Genomic DNA, 23,095 nt, shown 5'->3' with positions numbered 1-23,095 from the left:
TAGATGCCATCAATCTCACACAAATTATCAAGGAACCTACCAGGTACAACCCTAAAATTGTAAACATGGGCACCCTCAGATTTAATACTGACCAACTTGCCCTCTAAATACACCTCTGCTGTCTTCAACCAGAATCTAAGCGATCACTGCCTCATTGCCTGCGTCTGTAATGGGTCCGAGGTAAAACGACCACCCCTCATCACTGTCAAACGCTCCCTAAAACACTTCTGTGAGCAGGCCTTTCTAATCGACCTGGCCGGGGTATCCTGGAAGGATATTGACCTCATCTCATCAGTAGAGGATGCCTGGTAGTTCTTTAAAAGTGCTTTCCTCACCATCTTAAATAAGCATACCCATTCAAAAAATGTAGAACTAAGAACAGATATAGCCCCTGGTTCACTCCAGACTTGACTACCCTTGACCAGCACAAAAACATCCTGTGGCGTACTGCATTAGCATCGAATAGCCCCCGCGATATGCAACTTTTCAGGGAAGTGTGGAACCAATATACACAGTCAGTTAGGAAAGCTAAGGCTAGCTTTTTCAAACAGAAGTTAGCATTCTGTAGCACTAATTCCAAAAAGTTTTGGGACACTAAAGTCCATGGAGAATAAGAGCACCTCCTCGCAGCTTCCCACTGCACTGAGGCTAGGAAACACTGTCACCACCAATTTCAAATAACTTTTTCCATGGCTGGCCATGCTCTCCACCTGGCAACCCCTACCAACAGCTCTGCACCCCCCGCAGCAACTGGCCCAAGCCACCACCGCTTCTCCTTCACCCAGATAGCTGAAGTTCTGAAAGAGCTGCAAAATCTGGATACCTACAAATCAGCTGGGCTGGAAAATCTGAACCCTCTCTCTCTAAAATTACCCGCCGAAATTGTTGCAACCCCTATTACTAGCCTGTTCAACCTCTCTTTCATATCGTCTGAGATCCCTAAAGATTGGAAAGCTGCCGCGGTCATCCCCCTCTTCAAATTGGGTGACACTCTAGACCCAAACTGTTACAGACCTATATCCATTTTGCCCTGCCTCTCTAAAGTTAACAAACTGATCACCGACCATTTAAAATCCCACCGTACCTTCTCCACTATGCAATCTGGTTTCTGAGCTGGTCACGGGTGCACCTCAGCCACGCTCAAGGTCCTAAACGATATCATAATTGCCATCGATAAAAGACAGTACTGTGCAGCAGTCTTCATCGACCTGGTCAAGAGTTTCAACTCTATCAATCACCTCATTCTTATCAGCAGACTCAACAGCCTTGGTTTCTCTAATGACTGCCTCGCCTGGTTCACCAACTACTTCTCAGACAGAGTTCAGTGTGTCAAATCGGAGGGCCTGTTGTCCGGACCTCTGGCAGTCTCTATGGGGGTGCCATTGCATATATCAATGATATCGCTAATTTACAAAATAGCCTCCAACACTCTACTCCGGAAATTGGATGCAGTCTATCACCGTGCCATCCGTTTTGTCACCAAAGCCCCATATACTACCCACCACTGCGACCTGTATGCTCTCGTTGGCTGGCCCTCGTTACATATTCGTCGCCAAACCCAGTGGCTCCAGGTCATCTATAAGTTTTTGCTAGGTAAAGCGCTGCCTTATCTCAACTCACTGGTCACCATAGCAACACCCACTCGTAGCACGCGCTCCAGCAGGTATATTTCACTGGTCATCCCCAAAGTCATCACCTACTTTGGCCGCCTTTCCTTCCAGTCCTCTGCTGCCAATGACTGGAACGAATTGCAAAAATCACTTATATCTCCCTCACTAACTTTAAGCATCAGCTATCAGAGCAGTTTACCGATCACTGTTCCTGTACACAGCCCATCTGAAAATAGCACACACAACTACCTCATCCCCATATTGTTATTTATTTTTTTGCTCTTTTGCACCCCAGTATCTCTATTTGCACATCATTATCTGCACATCTATCACTCCAGTGCTTTTGCTAAATTGAAATTATTTTGCCTCTATGGCCTATTTCCTTACCTCCTTACTCTGCCACATTTACACACTGTCCATATATTTTTCTATTGTGTTATTGACTGTACGTTTGTTTATGTGTAACTCTGTGTTGTTGTTTTTTGTTGCACTGCTTTGCTTCATCTTGGCCAGGTCGCAGTTGAAAATGAGAACTCATTCTCAGTTGGCCTACCTGGTTAACCTCTCTTGGGTAGGGGGTAGTATTTTCACCTCCGGATGAAAAGTGTGCCCAAAGTTACTCAGGCCAAGAAGATAGGATATGCATATAACTGGTAGATTTGGATAGAAAACACACTAAAGTTTCAAAAAAATTTCAAATAATGCCTGAGTATAACAGAACTGATTTGGCAGGTGAAAACCTGAGGACAAACCATCCAGGAGAAAAGAAATTGAGGTCATGGGATTGTCCAATGGTTTTCTATGGGACACCCTCATTATTAGGAACCTGGCTGCAGTTCCTAGGGCTTCCACTAGATGTCAACAGTCTTTAGAAATTGTTCTATGTTATTCTTTTGAGAAATGAAGAAGTAGTCCTATTCATTGTAAGTGTCACTCCAGGTGGACTGTACTGTTTTGGTGCACGTGAACAGGAGCGCGCTCCACGTTGTTTTTATCCGGTATTAGAAACCGTTTATTCCGTCTTAAAATGTATCGATTGTTTACGTTTTAGGGTACCCGAGGTTGGATTAGGAACGTTGTTTGAAATGTTTGGACCAAGTTTACAGGTAACTTATTAGATACTTTGTAGGCATGTTGGGAGAGTTGAAACCAGTGTATTTCTGAATCAAACGCGCCAAATAAATTGACATTTTTGGGACATAAAGAAGGACATTATCGAACAAAAAAAGGACCATTTGTGATGTTTCTGGGACATTTTGGAGTGCCAACAGAAGAAAATCTTCAAAGGTAAGGCATGAATTATATAGTTATTTCTGACCTTTGTGTCGCACCTGCCTGGTTGAAAAAGGTGAGAAAAAAATAATAAAAATAAATAAATAAATAAATAAAATACAGCCTGGATTTGAACCAGGGTGTAGTGCTGAGATGCAGTGCCTTAGACCGCTGCGCCACTCCAGGGAGCAAGATTTTTAATCCCAGCCCCTAACCCTGCAGGAGGTCTACTGCCTGGTAGGCTGTCATTGTAAATGAGTTGTACTTTAGATCCCACATCCTAAGCTTAGCCTGATAGTGCAGTAACTGACCTGTAGTTGTGGAACCAGTTGATAACAGTGCTGGTCTTCAGGTGAAGCTGGGAGGCCAGCTCCTCAATGGTTTTGGGGGAGGGGTAGGGTTTCTCTTGGTAAGCCCTCTTCAGAGCCTCCTTCTCCTCGGGACCCAGAACCACTCGGATCTTCTTCTGGTACAGCTGAGGAGGCTGCTGGTGCTGGGGGCTGGCGCTCTGGAGGAAGTCTGGCCCTGCCAGGCCACCGTCCACAGAATGGCCATCACTCAGCGAACTGTGGCGCCTCTTCAGGTAGGCTGGGGAGAGACAGAGAAAGGATGAGATTTCGTTGTAGATAAGCACACAGTGTACTAGTACCAACAACCACTAGGGGGCGGCAATGTCTAACTGTAGCAATACAAGGACAGAGTCAGCCTCTGAAAACACCACAGCCTTAATTCATGTGCAAATGACAGCATGGATTTGACATTCTCTAATCTCCTACAGTACAGTACAGTACACACTGATCCAATAAAAGAGAAGAGAAACCCAAATACAGCACAAGCCTACAAGGCCATGTACATGTGTCTAACTTCAACGTGATACACGACACAGGGTCAACTCATGGTTCGTCTGCCTTTCCTCCCAGCTCTGCTATTGGTCAGGTCCACTCCCACAGCTCTATTCTGACCTCTGATCACTGACTAGGGCCAACTTCATCCTGCTGCCTGCACTCAGTGACCTCCAACATGTGGTTCAGCCTCTTCCCTCCAGGCCTGCTGTGGGCATGCTCAATGGGACACTAACCGCCTGCACAGAAACAGCTGGGGTAGCTAGGCCTGGTCACAGTAGCAGTAACAAGTAGCAGTAGCCTGGTCACAGATCTGTTGGTACTTTTGCCTGCTCCATTGTCATTGTCAAGCAAATCATGTTTCACATGACAATTCCATAAGGAGTTGTCTAGAGACTAGAAACAGACTGGTACCCAGGCTATGTTAAAGAGACCAGGAACAGACTGGTACCCAGGCTAGGGAAGCCAGGCCCGCTGGCCACATAATGCCTTCTGAAAACAAACTGCTGGCGTCCCTTACCTTCTAGCCATCTATCTTCAGTACAGCCGAGAGAGAAACAAAGTAGGGATGGGCTTCCTACTCTGATGGAAGTGTAAGCTAGATCGGAATCAATGCAAGAAAGATCATTAAAAGTTAGACTCAGCGAGATGATGTAGCAAACCAATAGTACTGCAGATATTTAGATGAGCGCGATGAAAGCTCACACAGAGTATCCGGACGGGTGCGCTTCACGTTGATACAATGTGGTGTCTACGGGGCCGAAGCAGCAGAGAAGTTTAGCCTCGCGCTTCAACGCTCTTAGTTACAGAAATGTACCTATGTGTTTACTTCATGCACGCAACGGCATCTCACTGAGTCTACCTTTAAGTCTCAATAGGAAGAGAGAGACTGATGTGTAAATCAGGAAGCAGTAGATGAATGGAACCCAGGAAGCAGTAGATGAATGGAACCCAGGAAGCAGTAGATGAATGGAACCCAGGAAGCAGTAGATGAATGGAACCCAGGAAGCAGTAGATGAATGGAACCCAGGAAGCAGTAGATGAATGGAACCCAGGAAGCAGTAGATGAATGGAACCCAGGAAGCAGTAGATGAATGGAACCCAGGAAGCAGTAGATGAATGGAACCCAGGAAGCAGTAGATGAATGGAACCCAGGAAGCAGTAGATGAATGGAACCCAGGAAGCAGCAGATTAATGGAACCCAGGAAGCAGTAGATGAATGGAACCCAGGAAGCAGTAGATGAATGGAACCCAGTAAGCAGTAGATGAATGGAACCAGGAAGCAGTAGATGAATGGTACCCAGGAAGCAGTAGATGAATGGAACCCAGGAAGCAGTAGATGAATGGAACCCAGGAAGCAGTAGATGAATGGAACCAGGAAGCAGTAGATGAATGGAACCCAGGAAGCAGTAGATAAATGGAACCCAGTAAGGAGTGGATGAATGGAACCCAGGAAGCAGTGGATGAATGGAACCAGGAAGCAGTAGATGAATGGAACCAGGAAGTAGTAGATGAATGGAACCAGGAAGCAGTGGATGAATGGATCCGTGCAGTAAGGGACTCTAAGTGGCACAGAGGTCTAAGGCACTGCATCTCAGTGCTAAACGCGTCACTAGAGACACCCTGGTTCGACTCCAGGCTGTATCACAACCGGCCTTGATTGGGAATCCCATAGGGCGACGCACAATTGGCTTAGCGTCGCCAGGGGTAGGCCGTCATTGTAAATTAGACTTTGTTCTTAACTGACTTGTCTAGTTAAATAAAAAATGTAATTTTAAAAAAGGGGGAGGAAAAATGATAGTAATCGCTGACTGCTGCTGTTTATAATTGATGAAGCAGGCCCGTGGAGGGCCACCTGATGTCACATCCAATAGAGCTAATTATTATCCGTGAGAGAGACAGAATGCGGAGAGAGAGAGATCATTACCTTTCTTCTCCAGGCGTTTCATGTCCATTAGTTTCTCCACTTTGTGTGGGTCCTGCAGCCAGAACTGCATGCGGACGAATGGCTCACGTCCCTTCAGACTCAGCTTGTGCCAGGGCTTAGGCCGAGCCAGCAGATCAGACACCGAGCCCTGGGTCAGACCCAGGATACTCTCCCCAAACAGACGCTGCCCTGGGGGGAGAGAGAGTAGAGAGAGAAGGGGGTCAGGCTGGAGGACTGGATAGACTACCATGAATTGGGAGAGCTTGTATATGGAGATGAATCTAAAGTGAGATGGGGTGAAACTATAAGTGAACGACAAAGAGGAAAATATATATATATAAAAAAACAAACAAACAGGAAATAGGTGAGAATGAATAAAGAAGGGAAGAGAGAGAGAGAAGAGGAAGGAGAAAACAGAGACTGAAGGTATCGTAAAAGTCTGAGTCTCACCAAGGTTGTTATCAGTCAGCACCTCCTTGACCTTCTTGGTGAGGACGTATGTGTCCAGCTCAGGAGACATGGCTATCGTCTCCTGGATGCTGAGGCCTGTGATGGGGCCAGGGAGTGGCAGGGGCGTACCGGGCTGGGACTCTCCCCCTGAGGGCTCACCAGATGGGGGCTCCAGAGACGGGGCCTGGGGGGCCAGAGGGTCCCGGTCGCCCCCTAAACCATTGAGTGACTCCTCAGCAGAGCTCAGTGGAGACCCTGGAGGAGGGCTGCAGCTGGCTGAGGTCTGGCTGGGAGTGCCCTCTGCTGGGGCAGGGCTGCAGCTGGCTGAGGTCTGGCTGGGAGTGCCCTCTGCTGGGGCAGGGCTGCAGCTGGCTGAGGTCTGGCCCTCTGCTAGAGGAGAGAAAACGCAAGGCAGGAGCAGACAGTAGGTCAGTACGGTATGCATGCTAGTAGATACCAATAGACTTCCAGTCATTGAGCTAAAACTCGTTAACATTGGTTCGCGAGATTACCTCATACTGGACACAGAGACAAAAATGGTATGCATATGAGTTTATCTGACTCTGGGGAAGTTGCCAAAATCCCAAAGTATCCTTTTAATGAAATGTTTCTTAATCCTGGTCCTAGGGAACCAAAGGAGTGCACATTCTTAATCCTGGTCCTCGGCAACCAAAGGAGTGCACATTCTTAATCCTGGTCCTCGGCAACCAAAGGAGTGCACATTCTTAATCCTGGTCCTAGGGAACCAAAGGAGTGCACATTCTTAATCCTGGTCCTCGGGAACCAAAGGAGTGCACATTCTTAATCCTGGTCCTCGGCAACCAAAGGAGTGCACATTCTTAATCCTGGTCCTAGGGAACCAAAGGAGTGCACATTCTTAATCCTGGTCCTCGGCAACCAAAGGAGTGCACATTCTTAATCCTGGTCCTCGGCAACCAAAGGAGTGCACATTCTTAATCCTGGTCCTCGGCAACCAAAGGAGTGCACATTCTTAATCCTGGTCCTAGGGAACCAAAGGAGTGCACATTCTTAATCCTGGTCCTCAAGAACCAAACGAGTGCACATTCTTAATCCTGGTCCTAGGGAACCAAAGGAGTGCACATTTGTGTTTTTGCTCTAGCACTTTTTAATGAAATGGATGATGAGCTGAATAGTGGAATGAGGTGTAGTGCTAGGGCCCCCCTGTGAGTCCCCAGGACCGGGATTAATAAACACTAAGGGGGCACACTGCAGTCAACAAGCCCAGTCACAAGGAAGCCTCTAGGGCCCCCCTGTGAGTCCTCAGGACCGGGGTTAATGAACACTGAGGGGGCACACTGCAGTCAACAAGCCCAGTCAGAAGGAAGCCTCTAGGGCCCCCCTGTGAGTCCCCAGGACTGGGGTTAATGAACACTGAGGGGGCACACTGCAGTCAACAAGCCCAGTCAGAAGGAAGCCTCTAGGGCCCCCCTGTGAGTCCCCAGGACCGGGGTTAATGAACACTGAGGGGGCACACTGCAGTCAACAAGCCCAGTCACAAGGAAGCCTCTAGGGCCCCCCTGTGAGTCCCCAGGACCGGGGTTAATAAACACTGCAGTCAGAAGGAAGCCTCTAGGGCCCCCCTGTGAGTCCCCAGGACCGGGGTTAATAAACACTGCAGTCAGAAGGAAACCTCTAGGGCCCCCCTGTGAGTCCCCAGGACCGGGGTTAATAAACACTGCAGTCAGAAGGAAACCTCTAGGGCCCCCCTGTGAGTCCCCAGGACCGGGGTTAATAAACACTGCAGTCAGAAGGAAACCTCTAGGGCCCCCCTGTGAGTCCCCAGGACCGGGGTTAATGAACACTAAGGGGGCACACTGCAGTCAACAAGCCCAGTCACAAGGAAGCCTCTAGGGCCCCCCTGTGAGTCCCCAGGACCGGGGTTAATGAACACTGAGGGGGCACACTGCAGTCAACAAGCCCAGTCAGAAGGAAGCCTCTAGCCCCTCACTGTTGGCAGGTCTGAGAGAGAGACAACTCAATAGGGATTAACAGTATGGCTGAATCTCCTCTAAACTCATCGGAAGACCTTATCCAGTTCCTTCAGATCTGCAAACAAAAAGAGATGTATTCATAGGGTCTCTTGTTCCCTCCCATAATGCCCTCTGTCCCCTCCCTGTCTCTGTCCTGTTTTGCAGAAGGCTGGAATAGAGCAGTCATGGAGAGCTGTCAGTGTGGGTTATGTCCTCCTTGTGCCTAGAGAAAGAGACCCTGCTGCCAAAACAGAGGCCTGACAACAGGGCTGGGGAGGGAGGGAAGGGGCGAGAGAGGGGAGAGAGGAGGAGGGGTGACAAAATGGTAGCAACCTCCCAGCTATCAACAGGGCTGGGGTGGAAAGGGGGAGAGAGGGAGTGACAAAATGGTAGCAACCCCCCAGCTATCAACAGGGCTGGGGTGGAAAGGGAGAGAGAGGGAGGGGGGGGGGGAAGGGGTGACAAAATGGTAGCAACCCCCCAGCTATCAACAGGGCTGGGGTGGAAAGGGGGAGAGAGGGAGGGGAGGGGGGGGGGTAACATAATGGTAGCAAACCCCAGCTATCAACAGGCTAAGAGAGCAGTGTATGGAGCGAGATACCTGCCAAAAGGTTGAACGTACGTATCATTAGGATCGTAAGAAAATCCATTCGTAATTCCTACATCTATTTTGCAACACTTGCACCCACACTGCTCACGCGCGCCAACAAGCGTCTGCGTTGCCAAGGGCTAACATTTCTGACGCAGATCGCGCTGCAAGTCCTGCCTCTCCCATCTCCTCATTGGTTTATAGAAGCAGGTACCCACCCACGTGCCATCTTATTGGTTATACCCACGTGGGTGACTGAAAGACAAACAAGGTCGGTGGCGGTAATGCACCTGATTTATGAAAGTTGCCAATCGCAATATAAAGTCCAGAGAAGGAAAGGCCTGGAAGGAAGAGAGATGACTAGAAATGAGTCGGTTGACCGTTTTTTGTGTGGATTAATTGGCGGATTACAGGACCTTGTCCATTTCAGGTCAAATAACAACTCAATGTTTATATCCCAGGACAAATTAGCTAGCAAGTGCACGCTAACTAGCTAAATTGCCATAAATGTTAATTGAGAGATGATCGTCAGCCATACGTCAGTCAGTTGTTTGTCAACACACACACACACACACACACACACACACACACACACACACACACACACACACACACACACACTTCATTACCTTGGTTGTGAGCAGGCTTGATGTGTGTGTTCTGGCTCAGGTCACCGTTCAGCCACAGCTGCATACGCAGGCCTCTGGAGGTCATCTTGCTCCAAGGGTTCTGCCGAGACCCCACGCCGTCACACATACTTCCCTGGGAAAGAGCCTAACACACACACACACACACACACACACACACACACACACACACACACACACACACACACAATAAAAAAACGTCAGTCACTCATACACGTTATGGCTAAACAGATACAGAGACATAAGCACACACACATTAACTAGGTTACGTATACAATGAATTGTGTTGAGCTCAAAGCTGAGTGATTACTTTAGAGCTGGGTTGATTATAAATGAGGTATGTGAGACACTAACAGACAGGACGGGAATCTGGATGGCTGTGATAAATGTGGAGACACTCCAGAACCACCCCCCCTCCAGTAACGAGTCACAGTGCTCTCACCGAGGGCTTGTGTGTTTATTCGGACTGTGGTACTCACCTCTTTAGAGTCCTCCTGGGTGTGGTTCTCCTCTCCCCCCAGTGTGGGTGTATCTCTGCGGGGGTCTGGGTTCATGTTGCTCCACCACTGATCCCTCCGGTGCCCCCCTCCAGGCCGGGCAGACCCCTCAGGGCTCCGACCCAGCCTGGGCACCCCATCAGCCAGGCTGTCTGGCACTGACACTCCCCTGTCCTCCCTCTTCACACTGGAGCTGAAGTCCAGGACTGTTGAGGGCGAGGAGGGGGAGACTGGGAGGGCGGTGGGGGTGTTCTTCAGGGAGAGAGCCAGAGGGGTGTAGGCAGGGAAGGAGGCAGCCAGATGGGAGACCAGTAAGTCCCTCTGGGAGTGAGAGGATGAAGTGGAGGAAGAAGAGGAGGCTTTGAGGCTGGGTTCCACAGCAGCCTGTTGGGCCTCCATCTCTCTTCGAGCTTGTTCTAGGATGGAGCGGATGGCCTCGTCCGAACCACCGCCTCCTCCTCCTCCTCCTCCTCTCAGCCCCCCACCAGGAGAAGGACCATGGGAGAAGTCTGCTGGGGGGAGAAAGGAGATAACGGATATCAGAGACTCTCTCTCTCTCACACACTCAATTCTGAGTAAGTTAATTGTCTAAGAAGTTAGTATCCTCCAGTAATGTATTTGGCAAACACCAAATGTGTTTGCCTCTTTTTGTTTTTTTTAAGCAATGGCTTTTTTTCTGGCCACTCTTCTGTAAAGCCCAGCAGGGATGGTGCCAGGTTTTCTCCAGACACTTGGTATTCAGGCCAAATAATTAAATCTTGGTTTCATCAGACCAGAGAATTTTGTTTCTCACGATCTGAGAGTCCTTTAGGTGCCTTTTGGCAAACTCCAAGCAGGTTGTTGTGCTTTTTACTGAGGAGTTGCTGCCGTCTGGCCACTCTACCATAAAGCCCTGGTTGGTGGAGTGCTGCAGAGATGGTTGTCCTTCTGGAAGGTTCTCCCATCTCAACAGAGGAACTCTAGAGCTCTGTAAGAGTGACCATCAGGTTCTTGTTCACCTTCCTGACCAAGGCCCTTCTCCCCCGATTACCCAGTTTGGTCGGGCGGCCAGATCTAGGAAGAGTCTTGGTGGTTCCAAACTTCCTCCATTTAATAATGATGGAGGCCACTGTGTTCTTGGGGACCTTCAATGCTGCAGAAATGTTTTGGTACCCTTCCCCAGATCTGTGCCTCAACACAATCCTGTCTCGGAGCTCTACTGACAATTCCTTCTACCTCATGGCTTGGTTTCTGTTCTGATATGCACTGTCAACTGTGGGACCTTATATAGACAGGTGTGTGCCTTTCCAAATCATGTCCAATAAAATGAATTTACCACAGGTGGACTCCAACAAGATGTAGAAACATCTCAAGGACGATCAATGGAAACAGAATGCAGCTGAGCTCAATTTTGGGTTTCATAGCAAAGGTTCTGAATGCTTATGAAAACAATGTATTTTTGTTTTTAATACATTTGCAAAAATCAATAAAAACAGTTTATGCTTTGTCATTATGGGGAATTGTGTGTAGTTTGATGAAAAAAACTAAAACATTTTAAAATAAGGCTGTAACAACAAAATAGGAAAAAGGGAAGGGGTCTGAATACTTTGAGAATGAACAATTTACTGTCCTCCTATTCCACCTGTCATCATCTAGGGACAACTGTCCTCCTATTCCACCAGTCATCATCTAGGGACAACTGTCCTCCTATTCCACCAGTCATCATCTAGGGACAACTGTCCTCCTATTCCACCAGTCATCATCTAGGGACAACTGTCCTCCTATTCCACCAGTCATCTAGGGACAACCGTCCTCCTATTCCACCAGTCATCTAGGGACAACTGTCCTCCTATTCCACCAGTCATTTAGGGACAAATGTCTTCCTATTCCACCAGTCATCTAGGGACAACCGTCCTCCTATTCCACCAGTCATCATCTAGGGACAACTGTCCTCCTATTCCAACAGTCATCATCTAGGGACAACTGTCCTCCTATTCCACCAGTCATCATCTAGTGACAACTGTCCTCCTATTCCACCAGTCATCATCTAGGGACAACTGTCATCCTATTCCACCAGTCATTTAGGGACAACCGTCTTCCTATTCCACCAGTCATCTAGGGACAACCGTCCTCCTATTCCACCAGTCATTTAGGGACAACTGTCCTCCTATTCCACCAGTCATTTAGGGACAACTGTCCTCCTATTCCACCAGTCATTTAGGGACAACTGTCCTCCTATTCCACCAGTCATTTAGGGACAACTGTCCTCCTATTCCATCAGTCATCATCTAGGGACAACCATCCTCCAATTCCATCAGTCATCATCTAGGGACAACTGTCCTCCTATTCCACCAGTCATTTAGGGACAACTGTCCTCCTATTCCATCAGTCATCATCTAGGGACAACCATCCTCCAATTCCATCAGTCATCATCTAGGGACAACTGTCCTCCTATTCCACCAGTCATCATCTAGGGACAACCATCCTCCTATTCCACCAGTCATCATCTAGGGACAACCGTCCTCCTATTCCACCAGTCATCATCTAGGGACAACTGTTCTCCTATTCCACCAGTCATCTAGGGACAACTGTCCTCCTATTCCACCAGTCATCATCTAGGGACAACCGTCCTCCTATTCCACCAGTCATCATCCAGGGACAACTGTCCTCCTATTCCACCAGTCATCTAGGGACAACTGTCCTCCTATTCCACAGTCATCATCTAGGGACAACTGTCCTCCTATTCAACCAGTCATCATCTAGGGACAACTGTCCTCCTATTCCACCAGTCATCATCTAGGGACAACCGTCCTCCTATTCCACCAGTCATTTAGGGACAACCGTCCTCCTATTCCACCAGTCATCTAGGGACAACTGTCCTCCTATTCCACCAGTCATCATCCAGGGACAACTGTCCTCCTATTCCACCAGTCATCTAGGGACAACTGTCCTCCTATTCCACATTCATCATCTAGGGACAACTGTCCTCCTATTCAACCAGTCATCATCTAGGGACAACCGTCCTCCTATTCCACCAGTCAACTAGGGACAACCGTCCTCCTATTCCACCAGTCATTTAGGGACAACCGTCCTCCTATTCCACCAGTCATTTAGGGACAACTGTCCTCCTATTCCACCAGTCATTTAGGGACAACTGTCCTCCTATTCCACCAGTCATTTAGGGACAACTGTCCTCCTATACCATCAGTCATCATCTAGGGACAACCATCCTCCAATTCCATCAGTCATCATCTAGGGACAACCATCCTCCTATTCCACCAGTCATCTAGGAACAACCATCCTCCTATTCCACCAGTCATCTAGGAACAACTGTCCTCCTATTCCACCAGTCATCTAGGGACAACTGTCCTCCTATTCCACCAGTCATCTAGGGACAACTGTCTTCCTATTCCACCAGTCATCATCTAGGGACAACTGTCCTCCTATTCCACCAGTCATCTAGGGACAACTGTCCTCCTATTCCACCAGTCATCATCTAGGGACAACTGTCCTCCTATTCCACCAGTCATCATCTAGGGACAACTGTCCTCCTATTCCACCAGTCATCATCTAGGGACAACTGTCCTCCTATTCCACCAGTCATCTAGGGACAACTGTCCTCCTATTCCACCAGTCATCTAGGGACAACTGTTCTCCTATTCCACCAGTCACCTAGGAACAACTGTCCTCCTATTCCACCAGTCATCATCTAGGGACAACCGTCCTCCTATTCCACCAGTCATCTAGGGACAACTGTCCTCCTATTCCACCAGTCATCATCTAGGGACAACCGTCCTCCTATTCCACCAGTCATCATCTAGGGACAACTGTCCTCCTATTCCACCAGTCATCTAGGGACAACTGTTCTCCTATTCCACCAGTCATCTAGGGACAACTGTCCTCCTATTCAACCAGTCATCATCTAGGGACAACTGTCCTCCTATTCCACCAGTCATCATCTAGGGACAACCGTCCTCCTATTCCACCAGTCATTTAGGGACAACCGTCCTCCTATTCCACCAGTCATCTAGGGACAACTGTCCTCCTATTCCACCAGTCATCATCCAGGGACAACTGTCCTCCTATTCCACCAGTCATCTAGGGACAACTGTCCTCCTATTCCACATTCATCATCTAGGGACAACTGTCCTCCTATTCAACCAGTCATCATCTAGGGACAACCGTCCTCCTATTCCACCAGTCAACTAGGGACAACCGTCCTCCTATTCCACCAGTCATTTAGGGACAACCGTCCTCCTATTCCACCAGTCATTTAGGGACAACTGTCCTCCTATTCCACCAGTCATTTAGGGACAACTGTCCTCCTATTCCACCAGTCATTTAGGGACAACTGTCCTCCTATACCATCAGTCATCATCTAGGGACAACCATCCTCCAATTCCATCAGTCATCATCTAGGGACAACCATCCTCCTATTCCACCAGTCATCTAGGAACAACCATCCTCCTATTCCACCAGTCATCTAGGAACAACTGTCCTCCTATTCCACCAGTCATCTAGGGACAACTGTCCTCCTATTCCACCAGTCATCTAGGGACAACTGTCTTCCTATTCCACCAGTCATCATCTAGGGACAACTGTCCTCCTATTCCACCAGTCATCTAGGGACAACTGTCCTCCTATTCCACCAGTCATCATCTAGGGACAACTGTCCTCCTATTCCACCAGTCATCATCTAGGGACAACTGTCCTCCTATTCCACCAGTCATCATCTAGGGACAACTGTCCTCCTATTCCACCAGTCATCTAGGGACAACTGTCCTCCTATTCCACCAGTCATCTAGGGACAACTGTTCTCCTATTCCACCAGTCACCTAGGAACAACTGTCCTCCTATTCCACCAGTCATCATCTAGGGACAACCGTCCTCCTATTCCACCAGTCATCTAGGGACAACTGTCCTCCTATTCCACCAGTCATCATCTAGGGACAACCGTCCTCCTATTCCACCAGTCATCATCTAGGGACAACTGTCCTCCTATTCCACCAGTCATCTAGGGACAACTGTCCTCCTATTCCACAGTCATCATCTAGGGACAACTGTCCTCCTATTCAACCAGTCATCATCTAGGGACAACTGTCCTCCTATTCCACCAGTCATCTAGGGACAACCGTCCTCCTATTCAACCAGTCATCTAGGGACAACTGTCCTCCTATTCCACCAGTCATCTAGGGACAACCGTCCTCCTATTCCACCAGTCATCTAGGGACAACCGTCCTCCTATTCCACCAGTCATCTAGGGACAACCGTCCTCCTATTCCACCAGTCATCTAGGGACAACTGTCCTCCTATTCCACCAGTCATTATCTAGGGACAACCGTCCTCCTATTCCACCAGTCATCATCTAGGGACAACCGTCCTCCTATTCCACCAGTCATCTAGGGACAACTGTCCCTCTATTCCACCAGTCATCTAGGGACAACTGTCCTCCTATTCCACCAGTCATCTAGGGACAACCGTCCTCCTATTCCACCAGTCATCTAGGGACAACTGTCCTCCTATTCCACCAGTCATTATCTAGGGACAACCGTCCTCCTATTCCACCAGTCATCATCTAGGGACAACCGTCCTCCTATTCCACCAGTCATCTAGGGACAACTGTCCTGCTATTCCACCAGTCATCATCTAGGGACAACTGTCCTCCTATTCCACCAGTCATCATCTAGGGACAACTGTCCTCCTATTCCACCAGTCATCATCTAGGGACAACTGTCCTCCTATTCCACCAGTCATCATCTAGGGATAACTGTCCTCCTATTCCACTAGTCATCTAGGGACAACCGTCCTCCTATTCCACCAGTCATCTAGGGACAACTGTCCTCCTATTCCACCAGTCATCTAGGGACAACTGTCCTCCTATTCCACAAGTCATCTATGGACAACTGTTCTCCTATTCCACCAGTCATCTAGGAACAACTGTCCTCCTATTCCACAAGTCATCATCTAGGGACAACCGTCCTCCTATTCCACCAGTCATCTAGGGACAACTGTCCTCCTATTCCACCAGTCATCATCTAGGGACAACCGTCCTCCTATTCCACCAGTCATCATCTAGGGACAACTGTCCTCCTATTCCACCAGTCATCTAGGGACAACTGTCCTCCTATTCCACAGTCATCATCTAGGGACAACTGTCCTCCTATTCAACCAGTCATCATCTAGGGACAACCGTCCTCCTATTCCACCAGTCATCTAGGGACAACCGTCCTCCTATTCCACCAGTAATCTAGGGACAACCGTCCTCCTATTCCACCAGTCATCTAGGGACAACCGTCCTCCTATTCCACCAGTCATCTAGGGACAACCGTCCTCCTATTCCACCAGTCATCTAGGGACAACCGTCCTCCTATTCCACCAGTCATCTAGGGACAACTGTCCTCCTATTCCACCAGTCATCTAGGGACAACCGTCCTCCTATTCCACCAGTCATCTAGGGACAACCGTCCTCCTATTCCACCAGTCATCATCTAGGGACAACTGTCCTCCTATTCCACCAGTCATTTAGGGACAACCGTCCTCCTATTCCACCAGTCATCATCTAGGGACAACTGTCCTCTTATTCCACCAGTCATCTAGGGACAACTGTCCTCCTATTCCACCAGTCATCATCTAGGGACAACTGTCCTCCTATTCCACCAGTCATCATCTAGGGACAACCGTCCTCCTATTCCACCAGTCATCATCTAGGGACAACTGTCCTCCTATTCCACCAGTCATCTAGGGACAACTGTCCTCCTATTCCACCAGTCATCTATGGCCAACTGTTCTCCTATTCCACCAGTCATCTAGGAACAACTGTCCTCCTATTCCACCAGTCATCATCTAGGGACAACCGTCCTCCTATTCCACCAGTCATCTAGGGACAACTGTCCTCCTATTCCACCAGTCATCATCTAGGGACAACCGTCCTCCTATTCCACCAGTCATAATCTAGGGACAACTGTCCTCCTATTCCACCAGTCATCATCTAGGGACAACCGTCCTCCTATTCCACCAGTCATAATCTAGGGACAACTGTCCTCCTATTCCACCAGTCATCTAGGGACAACTGTCCTCCTATTCCACAGTCATCATCTAGGGAAAACTGTCCTCCTATTCAACCAGTCATCATCTAGGGACAACCGTCCTCCTATTCCACCAGTCATCTAGGGACAACCGTCCTCCTATTCCACCAGTAATCTAGGGACAACCGTCCTCCTATTCCACCAGTCATCTAGGGACAACCGTCCTCCTATTCCACCAGTCATCTAGGGACAACCGTCCTCCTATTCCACCAGTCATCTAGGGACAACCGTCCTCCTATTCCACCAGTCATCTAGGGACAACTGTCCTCCTATTCCACCAGTCATCTAGGGACAACCGTCCTCCTATTCCACCAGTCATCTAGGGACAACCGTCCTCCTATTCCACCAGTCATCATCTAGGGACAACTGTCCTCCTATTCCACCAGTCATTTAGGAACAACTGTCCTCCTATTCCACCAGTCATCATCTAGGGACAACTGTCCTCCTATTCCACCAGTCATCTAGGGACAACTGTCCTCCTATTCCACCAGTCATCATCTAGGGACAACTGTCCTCCTATTCCACCAGTCATCATCTAGGGACAACCGTCCTCCTATTCCACCAGTCATCATCTAGGGACAACCGTCCTCCTATTCCACCAGTCATCATCTAGGGACAACTGTCCTCCTATTCCACCAGTCATCTAGGGACAACTGTCCTCCTATTCCACAGTCATCATCTAGGGACAACTGTCCTCCTATTCAACCAGTCATCATCAAGGGACAACTGTCCTCCTATTCCACCAGTCATCTAGGGACAACCGTCCTCCTATTCCACCAGTCATCTAGGGACAACCGTCCTCCTATTCCACCAGTCATCTAGGGACAACAGTCCTCCTATTCCACCAGTCATCTAGGGACAACCGTCCTCCTATTCCACCAGTCATCTAGGGACAACCGTCCTCCTATTCCACCAGTCATCTAGGGACAACTGTCCTCCTATTCCACCAGTCATTATCTAGGGACAACCGTCCTCCTATTCCACCAGTCATCATCTAGGGACAACCGTCCTCCTATTCCACCAGTCATCTAGGGACAACTGTCCTCCTATTCCACCAGTCATCTAGGGACAACTGTCCCTCTATTCCACCAGTCATCTAGGGACAACTGTCCTCCTATTCCACCAGTCATCATCTAGGGACAACCGTCCTGCTATTCCACCAGTCATCATCTAGGGACAACTGTCCTGCTATTCCACCAGTCATCATCTAGGGACAACTGTCCTCCTATTCCACCTGTCATCATCTAGGGACAACTGTCCTCCTATTCCACCAGTCATCATCTAGGGACAACTGTCCTCCTATTCCACCAGTCATCATCTAGGGACAACTGTCCTCCTATTCCACCAGTCATCATCTAGGGACAACTGTCCTCCTATTCCACTAGTCATCTAGGGACAACCGTCCTCCTATTCCACCAGTCATCATCTAGGGACAACCGTCCTCCTATTCCACCAGTCATCTAGGGACAACTGTCCTCCTATTCCACCAGTCATCATCTAGGGACAACTGTCCTCCTATTCCACCAGTCATCTATGGACAACTGTTCTCCTATTCCACCAGTCATCTAGGAACAACTGTCCTCCTATTCCACCAGTCATCATCTAGGGACAACCGTCCTCCTATTCCACCAGTCATCTAGGGACAACTGTCCTCCTATTCCACCAGTCATCATCTAGGGACAACCGTCCTCCTATTCCACCAGTCATCATCTAGGGACAACTGTCCTCCTATTCCACCAGTCATCTAGGGACAACTGTCCTCCTATTCCACAGTCATCATCTAGGGACAACTGTCCTCCTATTCAACCAGTCATCATCTAGGGACAACCGTCCTCCTATTCCACCAGTCATCTAGGGACAACCGTCCTCCTATTCCACCAGTAATCTAGGGACAACCGTCCTCCTATTCCACCAGTCATCTAGGGACAACCGTCCTCCTATCCCACCAGTCATCTAGGGACAACCGTCCTCCTATTCCACCAGTCATCTAGGGACAACCGTCCTCCTATTCCACCAGTCATCTAGGGACAACTGTCCTCCTATTCCACCAGTCATCTAGGGACAACCGTCCTCCTATTCCACCAGTCATCTAGGGACAACCGTCCTCCTATTCCACCAGTCATCATCTAGGGACAACTGTCCTCCTATTCCACCAGTCATTTAGGGACAACCGTCCTCCTATTCCACCAGTCATCATCTAGGGACAACTGTCCTCCTATTCCACCAGTCATCTAGGGACAACTGTCCTCCTATTCCACCAGTCATCATCTAGGGACAACTGTCCTCCTATTCCACCAGTCATCATCTAGGGACAACCGTCCTCCTATTCCACCAGTCATCATCTAGGGACAACTGTCCTCCTATTCCACCAGTCATCATCTAGGGACAACTGTCCTCCTATTCCACCAGTCATCTAGGGACAACTGTCCTCCTATTCCACCAGTCATCATCTAGGGACAACTGTCCTCCTATTCCACCAGTCATCATCTAGGGACAACTGTCCTCCTATTCCACCAGTCATCATCTAGGGACAACTGTCCTCCTATTCCACCAATCATCTAGGGACAACTGTCCTCCTATTCCACCAGTCATCTAGGGACAACTGTCCTCCTATTCCACCAGTCATCTAGGGACAACTGTTCTCCTATTCCACCAGTCATCTAGGAACAACTGTCCTCCTATTCCACCAGTCATCATCTAGGGACAACTGTCCTCCTATTCTACCAGTCATCTAGGGACAACCGTCCTCCTATTCCACCAGTCATTTAGGGATAACTGTCCTCCTATTCCACCAGTCATCATCTAGGGACAACTGTCCTCCTATTCTACCAGTCATCTAGGGACAACCGTCCTCCTATTCCACCAGTCATTTAGGGATAACTGTCCTCCTATTCCACCAGTCATCATCTAGGGACAACTGTCCTCCTATTCCACCAGTCATCATCTAGGGACAACTGTCCTCCTATTCCACCAGTCATCATCTAGGGACAACTGTCCTCCTATTCCACCAGTCATCTAGGGACAACCGCCCTCCTATTCCACCAGTCATCTAGGGACAACCATCCTCCTATTCCACCAGTCATTTAGGGACAACCGTCCTCCTATTCCACCAGTCATCTAGGGACAACCGTCCTCCTATTCCACCAGTCATCTAGGGACAACCGTCCTCCTATTCCACCAGTCATCTAGGGACAAGCGTCATCCTATTTGACCAAGGTGCAGAGAGGATGACACTCACCAGATTTCTGCACATGCAGCTCTCTCTTGGCCTGCTCCAGGATAGACTTGATGGCGTCGTCTGAACCACACTCTGGGGTACGGATGCGTGTGGTGATGTTACCTGGACAGGGGGCGGGAGGGGGGAGGGGGATTAGACATACCACCAATTAAAAGTTCACTTCAAACAGGTACTGTTTAGAAAGATACAGTAGTATAGCTAATCTACAAAGACACTGCAGACAGACACAATAGTTACAGCAGTTACTTCAAGTAGGTAGTATGTAGAGTAGTTACTGCAGGTAGAGTAGGTAGAGTGGTTACAGTAGGTAGAGTAGTTACTATAGGTAGAGTAGGTAGAGTAGGTAGAGTGGTTACAGTAGGTAGAGTAATTACTAAAGGTAGAATAGGTAGAGTAGTTACAGTAGGAAGAGTAGTTACAGTAGGTAGAGTAGTTACTATAGGTAGAGTAGTTACTATAGGTAGAGTAGTTACTATAGGTAGAGTAGTTACAGTAGGTAGAGTAGTTACAGTAGGTAGAGTAGTTACTGTAGGTAGAGTAGTTACTGTAGGTAGAGTAGTTACTGTAGGTAGAGTAGTTACAGTAGGTAGAGTAGTTACAGTAGGTAGAGTAGTTACTGTAGGTAGAGTAGTTACTGTAGGTAGAGTAGTTACTGTAGGTAGAGTAGTTACTGTAGGTAGAGTAGGTTATATAGTCACTATAGGTAGAGTAGTTACTATTAGTTAGTCGGTACAGTAGTTAGTCAGTACTTTAGGTACAGTAGTTAGTCAGTACAGTAGGTAGTCAGTACTTTCGGTACAGTAGTTAGTCAGTACAGTAGGTAGTCAGTACTTTAGGTACAGTAGGTAGTCGGTACAGTAGGTAGTCGGTACAGTAGGTAGTCGGTACAGTGGGTAGTCGGTACAGTGGGTAGTCGGTACAGTACGTACAGTAGTTCGTCGGTACAGTAGGTAGTCAGTACTTTAGGTACAGTAGTTAGTCAGTACAGTAGGTAGTCAGTACTTTAGGTACAGTAGTTAGTCAGTACAGTAGGTAGTCAGTACTTTAGGTACAGTAGTTAGTCAGTACAGTAGGTAGTCGGTACAGTAGGTATAGTAGTTAGTCAGTACAGTAGGTAGTCGGTACAGTAGGTAGTCGGTACAGTAGGTAGTCGGTACAGTACGTACAGTAGTTCGTCGGTACAGTAGGTAGTCAGTACTTTAGGTACAGTAGTTAGTCAGTACAGTAGGTAGTCAGTACTTTAGGTACAGTAGTTAGTCAGTACAGTAGGTAGTCAGTACTTTAGGTACAGTAGTTAGTCAGTACAGTAGGTAGTCGGTACAGTAGTTCGTCGGTACAGTAGTTCGTCGGTACAGTCGGTACAGTAGGTAGTCGGTACAGTAGTTAGTCAGTACAGTAGGTACAGTAGTTAGTCGGTACAGTAGGTAGTCGGTACAGTAGGTAGTCGGTACAGTAGGTACAGTAGTTCGTCGGTACAGTAGTTCGTCGGTACAGTCGGTACAGTAGGTAGTCGGTACAGTAGTTAGTCAGTACAGTAGGTACAGTAGTTAGTCGGTACAGTAGGTAGTCGGTACAGTAGTTAGTCAGTACAGTAGGTAAAGTAGTTAGTCGGTACAGTAGGTAGTCGGTACTGTAGGTACAGTAGTTAGTCGGTACAGTAGGTAGTCGGTACAGTAGGTAGTTGGTACAGTAGTTAGTAAGTACACTAGGTACACAACTGAGAAGCTTCAATCAGCACTGTGACTGACAAGAGGTAGACAGACGGACACAGACAGACAGGGGTCACTCTACAGCTGCCCCCCCCCCCCCCCCTCCCTCCGGGAATAGGCCTGCTGGCTACGGGGCAACAACGAGGCAAAGAGAGGGGTAACTGGGAAGTGTCAACTGGAACAGTGGGTTGATGTGAAAATAACGACACCATTTTTGGGGGGGGGTTTAATCGTGCCGAAAGCCATGCTCAAACCACCATGGTTAAAATACAAAGGAAGGTTAAGGTCGGGGCGTGAGAGTAACTCACATACTTCCCCTTTGACACTGAGACGCTGTTTTTAATAGGTTTTTGTTCACGTCACACACTATGACTGACAAACCAAACAGACACATTGTATTCACTGGTGAGCAGCCCCTCCCCACTGAAACCTACTGTCAGCTCATTAACTCTTAAATGATACACTGTGGGACAGCTTTGAGAGCGACTTCTGTGTGACTGTTTCAGCATCCTTTAACGCCTCACACTACTCTGCTTTTACACTGCCAGGCCAGTATGAGCCAGTATGAGCCAGTGTGAGCCAGTGTGAGCCAGTGTGAGCCAGTGTGAGCCAGTGTGAGCCAGTGTGAGCCAGTGTGAGCCAGTGTGAGCCAGTGTGAGTGTGGAGAGGGAGGTGGGGAACGGGGTTACGAGTATGACAGTTACATGCACAACACAGGCACACCTCATCCAACACTACAAGGACAGAAACAGAAGTGTGTGTGTGTGTGTGCGTGTGCGTGTGGACAGACCTGTCCGCGAGGCTTGGTCAGAGCTGGCTCTCTGCATCGGTACGTCCTGTAATGCGTGGCTAAGGGGCTGGCCTGGGCTCTCTGTCAAAAACAACAACAACAACAACATGTTGCTCCAACTTTACGCCAACTTCCTGCTTCCATGTGTGCACCTGTATTTCATATCTCTGTTGTGTGTCAATAAAACAAAATGACAACACACACAGCTACTGAACTGTACGACAGGGTGACACAAGTGGTTACATCTCAAAGCCAACAAGGACATTCAACCCGAGGACTGACAGCTTCAACACAGGGTTAAGGTCGTTAAACCCAGACTGTCCACTCCCTGACAACACAGGGTTAAGGTCGTTAAACCCAGACTGTCCACTCCCTGACAACACAGGGTTAAGGTCGTTAAACCCAGACTGTCCACTCCCTGACAACACAGAGCAGAGGTCAAAAAAAAATGCTCGGACGCGGAAAGAAA

The 23,095-nt window shown here is 48.5% G+C and overlaps 1 protein-coding gene across 7 annotated transcripts in view; it reads right to left on the bottom strand.

Annotated features, from left to right (window-relative positions):
* The window catches only part of cux1b (cut-like homeobox 1b), a 150,102-nt gene that overhangs the window by 25,620 nt on the left and 101,387 nt on the right, over positions 1 to 23,095 (bottom strand). For 2 of the 7 annotated variants that reach the window (XM_036965636.1, XM_036965642.1), the window contains exons 16-22: positions 22,627 to 22,707; positions 20,128 to 20,229; positions 9,808 to 10,337; positions 9,311 to 9,455; positions 6,102 to 6,491; positions 5,652 to 5,840; positions 3,194 to 3,470 (exon numbers count right to left, since the gene is read on the bottom strand). The exons of 1 other annotated variant lie outside the window; for it this stretch is intronic. In XM_036965636.1, coding sequence (XP_036821531.1) covers positions 3,194 to 3,470; positions 5,652 to 5,840; positions 6,102 to 6,491; positions 9,311 to 9,455; positions 9,808 to 10,337; positions 20,128 to 20,229; positions 22,627 to 22,707 — 1,714 coding nt within the window. The remainder of the gene's footprint in view (positions 1 to 3,193; positions 3,471 to 5,651; positions 5,841 to 6,101; positions 6,492 to 9,310; positions 9,456 to 9,807; positions 10,338 to 20,127; positions 20,230 to 22,626; positions 22,708 to 23,095) is intronic. 4 more of the 7 variants (XM_036965639.1, XM_036965638.1, XM_036965640.1 and 1 more) reach the window with 4 other exon arrangements.

This window comes from Oncorhynchus mykiss, chromosome 27 (assembly GCF_013265735.2).
Source record: "Oncorhynchus mykiss isolate Arlee chromosome 27, USDA_OmykA_1.1, whole genome shotgun sequence".
Lineage (NCBI taxonomy): Eukaryota > Metazoa > Chordata > Actinopteri > Salmoniformes > Salmonidae > Oncorhynchus > Oncorhynchus mykiss.
The sequence above is the reverse complement of the archived record's forward strand: the minus strand, read 5'-3'. Positions and strand labels throughout refer to the sequence as shown.